General features: G+C 40.9%; 1 protein-coding gene across 3 annotated transcripts in view; it reads left to right on the forward strand.

The window, feature by feature from the left end:
• lig3 (ligase III, DNA, ATP-dependent) overlaps window positions 1–8,973 on the forward strand; it is a 29,989-nt gene that overhangs the window by 19,714 nt on the left and 1,302 nt on the right. For all 3 annotated transcript variants that reach the window (XM_039778623.1, XM_039778622.1, XM_039778620.1), the window contains exons 7-20: window positions 1,274–1,351; window positions 1,470–1,638; window positions 3,145–3,300; window positions 4,391–4,522; window positions 4,623–4,702; window positions 4,864–4,951; window positions 5,038–5,115; window positions 5,262–5,385; window positions 6,966–7,108; window positions 7,201–7,275; window positions 7,740–7,886; window positions 8,039–8,189; window positions 8,714–8,787; window positions 8,884–8,967. In XM_039778623.1, the coding sequence (XP_039634557.1) occupies window positions 1,274–1,351; window positions 1,470–1,638; window positions 3,145–3,300; window positions 4,391–4,522; window positions 4,623–4,702; window positions 4,864–4,951; window positions 5,038–5,115; window positions 5,262–5,385; window positions 6,966–7,108; window positions 7,201–7,275; window positions 7,740–7,886; window positions 8,039–8,189; window positions 8,714–8,787; window positions 8,884–8,967 (1,579 nt within the window). The remainder of the gene's footprint in view (window positions 1–1,273; window positions 1,352–1,469; window positions 1,639–3,144; window positions 3,301–4,390; window positions 4,523–4,622; window positions 4,703–4,863; window positions 4,952–5,037; window positions 5,116–5,261; window positions 5,386–6,965; window positions 7,109–7,200; window positions 7,276–7,739; window positions 7,887–8,038; window positions 8,190–8,713; window positions 8,788–8,883; window positions 8,968–8,973) is intronic.

Raw genomic sequence — 8,973 nt, forward strand, 5'->3', positions numbered from 1 at the left:
ACCAACTGATGTTTAAAGGAAACACGACTCCAGCCAGAATTAGAATCCAGCCAATTGGCTGTGTCACACAGCATCAACAGAGTGCAGGGCTGCATTTTATTCTAGAATCATATTTGTTTTGTGTGTTTTGTCCTTGTGCCGCAAATACTCATCAGTACACAAAATGCGTTCACTTAATCTGCGGCTGAAAATGGTCTCCAACAAATGCTCTTTTTACTACTATTTGAGTTTAGAAAGAATCCCACACGCTGACCATTACGCAAGCAATTATTTATTTAGAAAATACAACGTTTTGGTCTTAGACCTTCATCAGGTAAATTCACACATTACCTGATGAAGGTATATTTGGTCACATCCAACGCACCTGCCCGACAAAAGAGGTGTGCAACAAAGCTTTCCTACGTTACTACCATTTGAGTAACCCCTGCTAAAATACGTCAGTATCCAGCTGTTTTAGAAAATTTCCCTTAGCTTAAAACTATAGATTTATGACCCATTTTTCAAATGTGTTCAATATAATCAAAAATGTTCTGTGGCTGAGTACTATTGACAGGGGTAGGGAAGTCAGACAGACTAACCTAATGTATCTAAATGTATGCTAACACTAGTTATACTAATAACACAAGTCATCATGTCTGGCTGTGTCTTTTGTAGTCAAACCTCTCCACATGATGTAGATGATTCATTGTGGTGCTAGAACGGTCAGTAATTGTTTAAATAGTTTTTCTTTTAAATGCACACAGTTTACTACACAAATGTGTAAAAGCCAGGGAGACAGATTATGTGATTTCTTTTCACAGTATTTGTAAGTGTTGCTGTTATTTGTTTCCACTTGTTTTGCTTGCTTGTTTTGCACTTTTCCCTTTTTGTGTGTCTGCCTGAGGCATGTCTAACACACACATACTCACATACTAGACATCTGTTTTTGGCGTTCTACCCTCCACAGTAGCAGATGCTGGAGTGGGTCTATGTTTATTGTCAAAAACAAAATAACATCTTGCCAGCTGTAAACAGACATTTATTGTGCTGTACTGAATAATAGGTCTACTTGTCATGACATTGATGAGCAGTTTTTTTCTGAATTACTTAGTTTCTGTGAATTACACTAATACAAAGTAATGTAATTATCTTATACTTATTACTTATGTAGGGCTTTTTAAGAACCTTTCTGGTCATAACCTGCTAGATTTCTGCTTGATGAAATGCTGTAATACTGCCGAATTTGCCTTACAATTTCACCCCAGTGATGATCTGCATTCTGTTTTCATCATAGATGTACCGGTAACGACCTAAAATGCATCATTCGGCTTATTAAACATGACTTGAAGATGAACTCCGGAGCAAAACATGTGTAAGTATCTTTTTCTTCTGCCTAGAAGTTAATATGCACTGTTCTTTAGTCACATTGAAGAAGGATTATATTTTGATACCGATCTTGAGCTCCTCTTTCGTTATTGCCCGTTATGCAGCTTAGATGCAGTGGATCCAAATGCTTACGATGCCTTCAAGGCCTCGCGTAATCTGGGTGACGTGATTGAACGGGTGTTGAGGAATCAGCAGGACGCGTCTAATGGCTCAGGACCCAGGAAACTCCTCACTGTGGAGGCCACGCTCATGACCCCCGTTCAGCCCATGTTGGTGAGTACCACCACTCAAATGTGAAAAATGTTTACACTCAGTTTTCAACAGTTCTTCCTGATTTAAAGGAACACGCCGACTTATTGGGACTTTAACTTATTCACCGTATCCCCCAGAGTTAGATAAGTCCATACATACCCTTCTCATCTCCGTGCGTGTCGTAACTCTGTCTGATGCGCCCATCACTAGCCTAGCTTAGCACAGATCCTGGAGCTAACCGGCTCCATCTAGCCTACAGCTCCCAATAAGTGACAAAATAATGCCAACATTTTCCTATTTACATGTTGTGATTTGTATAGTCACAGCGTGTACAAATAACAAGGTCACATGAGACACAGCCATCTTCTAACCGTATACAAACTGGGAACTATATTCTCAGAAGGTGAAGCACTGCTACTTGGGCGCAGTGATTTCCTCGCAGAACTCCAGGCGAACTTTCTGCTCCTCACCACAGGGCTTCAGGTGCTGCGAGCAAATCACTCCGCCCAAATAGCAGAAGTAGCAGTGCTTTGATTTTGGAAAATAATGTAAATGCGATTATTATTATTTTTATAATTTTTTTTTTTTTCACCAATATTGCGATTTAATATCCGATTATCTTTTAAGCTCTTTGTCTTCTGTATTAGTCAACAAAGACAAGCAATAAATCATTGTTTAGTATGAAGAACACAAGATTAGATAGATTAAACTGTCGTAGATGGTTTTGTGTTGATACAGGTTCGTAGTGTTACGCCGTGAGGTAGCAACGTTACCTGAAGCTGCACATCATCTTCTTTTCTGAAACCAAAATAGTCCCACACAAGTGACATACTGTTCCTATTCGGGACTAAAGTTTCTGTCGATCCTGAGGCTATTGTACAACAGGACAAGGTACGGCGTAGTGTTAGCGTGCCAAGTTGATGCTTTCTCTGCGGAGTGCAGACTGCTTTGCTCTCGCGATTTAAGAAATGAATTAAGAAATCACGTTTTAACATATCGCGATATTATTGCAAATGCGATTCATCGTTCAGCCCTAGTACAGAGGAGACTTTTCTTAACTGAAAACAGCTTCTCTCTTGCCACCTGTATCATTATTGCTCTTTCCTTCATTAACAAGTAGGTCTTACTTTTGTAGTGTAGTGACCGTAATTTCTATTGGTTATGATAACCCTGTTAAAGTAATTGCTGGGATCATGGAACAGAGCAACATCTCTTAAATGCAGTCAGATGTTCAGACAGGTAGACAGGTAAGCCAGTAGTTTAGCCAGATTACAGTATCTAAAGCACTTTTCTCACCCAGGGTTTTGTTTTCAACCTGCCTGATTGCCTGACTGCTTGTGTTTCTTGACCCATCACACTTTTTTTCAGTCATGGCACAGTTGTTTTCCCATATCTCACCAGTCACTCGGTTAAAGTTTGGCTCACTTTTGCCACTGGAGCAACTAGGGGAAACTTTTAATGGAAAGTGATTGTATGTCAGAATGTGGTTCCTTGCTGAGGGCTTGTTGTTTTCCTTTGTGATTTCAGGCGGAGGCATGTAAATCCGTTGAGTACGCCATGAAGAAATGCCCCAACGGGATGTACTCTGAGATCAAGTATGATGGGGAACGTGTGCAAGTCCATAAGAACGGAGACCACTTCAGCTACTTCAGCCGCAGCCTCAAGCCAGTGTTACCACACAAAGTCAGTCTTATAACACACACACACACACACACACACACACACACACACACACACACACACACACACACACACACACATCCTGTGAGGCTGTATAACAATTAGTATGACTATGCATGTCATAATAGAATCTCTTCAGGTTTGCCCCTGCAGGATTAACAATTTAAATGTATTTTCACAGCATGAAATTCAGACCTTTCCCCACAGGGATTTTCCAGCATTTGCTCTATCAGCGTGAGGCTGAGAGCCTTAAACATCCTGTTGTTTAACATGTTCATTAGCCCTTTCAAACCACTAGAGGTTGCTGCTGTGCACCCATTATATACCTCAGAACAATCTTGAACCCCAGTGAACTTCAGTAAAGAACACCAAGCACTAAGACACACTCCTTTTTTATGAGTGAGGATATGTACCAGCAATGTGCTTCCACCCATCCAAATGCTTAGGGAGGCTTCTCTACTTCTTTTTTTTCTTACTTTTCTCACAATACTGCAGGGTTTTTAAATGTAAAAGTCCAAAAGTGTTACCAAGCTCTTACTTCGTCCTCACACATTAGTATTGATGATATCTGGCGGTACACTCCTTGGTTACTCAGCTTCTGAGCAGCTATATTAGAACCTGCGTTACTATCTTTCCCTCCTGCAACATGTTTCTGTTATAGTATGGCCACCTTTTCGCCTGTTATCTTGGACTGCCCTGCCCATGCTACCCATCAACCAAAAGGGTGATTAATTATGGACCCTCAGCCACAGTAATCAGGCAATTTATGTTAATGTTAGGTTAACATTCTGTGGGGAGGGAAATGGTATTTCCAGTTTTTTATTCTAAGTGATAACACTGTAGATCAGAACATGAAAAGTGGATACAAGCCCAAATGAGAAAGATCAAATGTATTTGTAAAACTTTTTTATCATTTCATATACACATCTACATCAGGTTAATGCACCTTATTTACACAATATCTTTTTACAGTGTCAAGCCTATGACAATCCTGGGACAGTGCCATTCTCTCAAGTCTTGCTGTAACAGTATCGAATGTGTCATGTTTCTACTCCGTACCTAAGCCCCGTGTGTGTCCATGTTGCTGTTTCAGGTGGCCCATTTCAAGAACTACATCCCCCAGGCTTTCCCCGGAGGCCACAGTATGATATTGGATGCTGAAGTCCTTCTAATTGACACAAAGACAAGTAAACCCCTGCCCTTTGGGACTTTGGGTGTACACAAGGTGAGAACGCCACAGCCAATTGGCACTTGTTTCCAACTTTTTTCTTTTTGTACATGATTTGGTCATTGTTGTGACCCCTCACACATTCCTCTCCCTTCAGAAAGCAGCGTTTCAAGATGCCAACGTGTGCCTTTTTGTTTTCGACTGCATCTACTTCAACGGTGTGAGTCTCATGGAGAGGTAATGCGTTTTCGTTCCATTCATTGTCTTAAACACGTCTTTTTAATTCCAATGTACAAAGAATAACACATTGTGGCAATTTTTCAAACGTGTACTTTATAACACTTTAAGACACTCCATCCAAACCTATTCCATTTATGCACGGTCATCATATTCTTCAGGCCTCTGTGTGAACGCAGAAAGTTCCTGCATGACAACATGGTTGAAGTCACCAACAGGATCCTGTTCTCAGAGATGAAGCACGTCACTGTAAGTAAAACTCTGACTTTGTCTTTCTGCTGAATGTATACATCTGTAATACCTTATATCATATATGTGTGTTATGTTTGTGTCAGAGGGCAGGAGATCTGGCTGAAATGATAACTCGTGTCATCAGAGAGGGACTTGAAGGCCTGGTGCTCAAAGACTTGAAGGTTAGTTGATTTATTTTTTTTTATCTCCAAATGGAAAGAAACTGATGGGAATATGTATTTAATGCACGTGCCAGTGGAAAGAATGTGAACACAATGAGCAAGTTATACATCATGACAATCACGCTTTGTATATCTGTATGTCTCAGGGCTCCTATGAACCAGGAAAGCGCCATTGGCTGAAGGTGAAGAAGGACTATTTGAACGAAGGGGCGATGGCAGACACAGCTGACCTAGTGGTGCTGGGGGCCTTCTATGGAAAAGGCTCAAACGGTCCGTAAAGCCCTAATTTATTTTTATTTCTTTATGCTGTGGACTTCCAAGAGTCTCTTCCACTTCTTGATGCTCTCATCTGTTCTGACAGTTTGTGTGCCCTTTTTTAATGCTTAGCCACTTCCTGTAAAATAAGGATAGTCACTCTGGGGACACCCAAATGAGCTAACTAAGACAGTTTTACTATTGGTCTTAATTTTAATAATGATGTTTTAAGTTGTTTTTACCATCAGGCGGACCATTTTTGCAAACACTGTTCAGGTTTTATTAGTAGTAGTCTCTATCCTTGATGGGATTGCTCCGTTGCCTTGGGCTTCCTTTGTTGGCATTTTAAACTCTGGTTGATTTATGAGGACTATGGTTAACTGCTCCTCAGACCTCTGCAGGGTAAATCCAGACAGCTAGCTAGACTATCGGTCCAATCTGAGTCGTCTGTTGCACGACCAAAACAACTTTTGAACGTACACAAGTTCCACCAAATCAAGTCCCTTCACGAGACTATTTTGCAACGGCACTGCGGCTTATCGCCGATGTTTAGCACCGCCCAAGACCATTGTGATTGACCAGAGCACGTTTTCCTCCCATCCCTGAATGCTATGTGGAGTAGCCAGACCCTCCTCTAGCACGCTTTGGAGGAGGGTCTGGCAAAGCGAGACTATATTAGTACTGACACTTAATATGTATCTTGGAAATTATATGAACATAATTTTTATTAAACATTACAATAGGATTTGGTATAAAAACACTAAAAACTGTGTACCCTTGTAGATCAGTGGGTTAAAACTCTATAACATTATGAATACAAACACCCAGAGTCCAGCATAGTGACATTTCATGTGAAAAATATGCGGATGGAACATGGTGCAAAGGAGAGGATGCCATTGGGTAAAGCATATAAGCAGACAAGAAATGGGAGCCATGGAAGCACAACACATGCCAAAACAAAGGCACAAATCTCAAAAGCATGTCTAATGAAGACAGCTCAGGCAGCGTGAAGACAAGCTAATGGAGGAGAAACAACGAATCAGATTTAAACACTTATACTGTGGGACAAAAGTGGGAAGTAGAAAATAACCGTTGGGAAAAAATTATCAGTGGATTTAAGGGAGGCTAGTTTTGGGAATTTATGTGAAACTATACAGTGTAGGAGTGTATGTTCAAAGCCCGTGGAGGGACTATCTAATGGGTCTGCATAGTCTCCACCGGTAGCACTGGTCAATGGTTGATGGCAGTAACGTTAGCACTAGTAGTATGGATGGCGACATGATTGAAAACGGAGATCCCAGAGATTCGGCAGACAAGCAGCAAGACATTTCCAATCATCCTTGGCCTTTTCTGAGAGAGATGTTGTGTGAGATAGTAGGCATTAAGAATGACTGTTAGATGTAACTCTAAAAGTATGGGGAACTTCTTAATTGTCTGTTTAGTAATTCATATTTTATCCTTTATTTTCTTTCCTGAAGCCATATTTGAGCACACACACATACAGTACATGTAGATTCCTTTTAAATGTTAAGGGGAAGATTAAAAAAAAGAGAAACTGCCCCTCCTAATGCCAAATGTGTTCTTCTACCCACCAGGGGGCATCATGTCTAGTTTTCTAATGGGCTGTTATGACCCACATTCCAAGAAATGGTGCACAGTCACCAAGTGCTCCGGAGGCTACGATGACGCCACCTTGGCCCGGCTCCAGAAAGAGCTGGATGTGATCAAAATCAGCAAGGTCAGAGAGGATCCACTTAGAGGCCTGCCTGGAATATTGAGCTGATGTAATAAAATCAAGGATTAATCTTTTGTGCGCGCGTCTTTGTGTAGGACCCGAGCAAAATCCCAGGTTGGCTGAAAATCATCAAGAACTATTATCCGGACTTCATTATTCGTGATCCTCAGGTGAGATTTCACTATTCAGCACATTTGAATTTCCCAATGGGTCTGTTCATGCACAGCCAATTGTATTTCTGCAGACCTTTTTAAATAGTCATAAGTAAAAAAAAAAAGCATCTCTTGCAATATGTCTTTCTCCAAATAAATTCCTCTCAACGGTATTGAGATCATGAGTACCCATGCTGCAGAGCTGGGAGGCATTTTCAACCTGAAAGTAGTCTTATGTGAAAACAAACGCGTTTAACTTCAGAGATTGAAAACATTTGCTAGAAATGACCCTTTCTGGCTTTCAAGTCTGAAAATAGAATGTAATAATGGAATCCACAAACTTTTTTTGTTTTCTTTCTGAGACTGCATTTGAACAGAAGTCAGATTTAAATTATTTATTTTTTCATTGTATGGAGAAGCAGTCATGTATTTGCCTTGTCATTCATGTTTAGTTTTACCTGCTGTTGTTTTCTCTGCTGCAGCAAGCACCTGTCTGGGAGATCACAGGCGCAGAGTTTTCCAAATCCGAAATGCACACCGCTGATGGCATCTCTATCCGCTTTCCCCGCATGACACGCATTCGTGATGACAAGGACTGGAAGACTGCTACCAACTTGCACCAGCTTAAAGTAGGACATCGCATCACATTGACAAATGAGTTGAAATATTGTCCGAGGCAGTAAAACACGCCTGAATGCAACACAGGTCTTCAATCTCTCGTGACAGAAAACATTACATTTCTTGGCTAAAGTCCATGTGGTCATTTCATCACTCTGCTTAGGAGCTCTACCGCATATCAAAGGAGAACTGTGACTTTAAAGTGACAGCTGGACCATCTACATCCAACGATGACAAGGGCTCCTCAGGAGGGGACAGCGGACGAAGCTCCCCGTCGTCTTCGTCCCACGGAAGTGCTCCACCCAAGAAGACCAGTAAGTACACAAACCACCGACATCAAGGGGACAAGAACTTTGTAGCATCACTTTGACTATTTTCATACCCTTTTAATGTCCAAAATGACGCAATACTTTATCATTTTTTAAATATTTAAAGCTATAACAGGTTTGTAATGAGACGGGATGTTTACTGATGGTTTTACCTATACAATGCCAGAGAATGAGGAATGTCCATGTAAAAAAAGTCATAGTACAGTATGTCATAAAAGAATATTAAAGTTGCTGATTTTCTGAACATTTCTAATCAATCGATTCATTTCAGCTCTAGTTCAGACCGGGAAAAAAAGCAAATATTTTCCTCAGCCGGAGGGTTTTTGCAGTACATGTTTATTCACCTCTCAACAGCCAGTATGTATGTACCAAGAGTAAATACATTAGCTAGCAATGTTCATATTGCGACTTTAATTAGACCAGTAAAACAGTAAGAGATGGTTGGTGGACTCAGGAAAAATAGTACTTTTAATTTTGATAAAATCATCAATAACGTGCACTCTTCACAGACAGCACACCCAAACCAAAGGTGGTGAAGTCCCAGCCTCGCACTCCTGGCTCAGAAGCATCCAGTGCCAAGAAGGTATTTATTGCACAGCACACAGTATGTTCACGTGATTCATCATTACAGTATTGCTGTCAACAGTGTGAATGAGTGAACTGTTCTCTGTCCGATCAGGTGAAGAAGAGTGAAAGTGTTCACAGCAATGGACAAAGCAAAACAAAGCCAGCCTCTCAACTACTAGAGCCAAGGAATGACAAGGTTGGT

This window comes from Perca fluviatilis, chromosome 16 (genome assembly GCF_010015445.1).
Source record: "Perca fluviatilis chromosome 16, GENO_Pfluv_1.0, whole genome shotgun sequence".
Taxonomy (NCBI): Eukaryota; Metazoa; Chordata; class Actinopteri; order Perciformes; family Percidae; genus Perca; species Perca fluviatilis.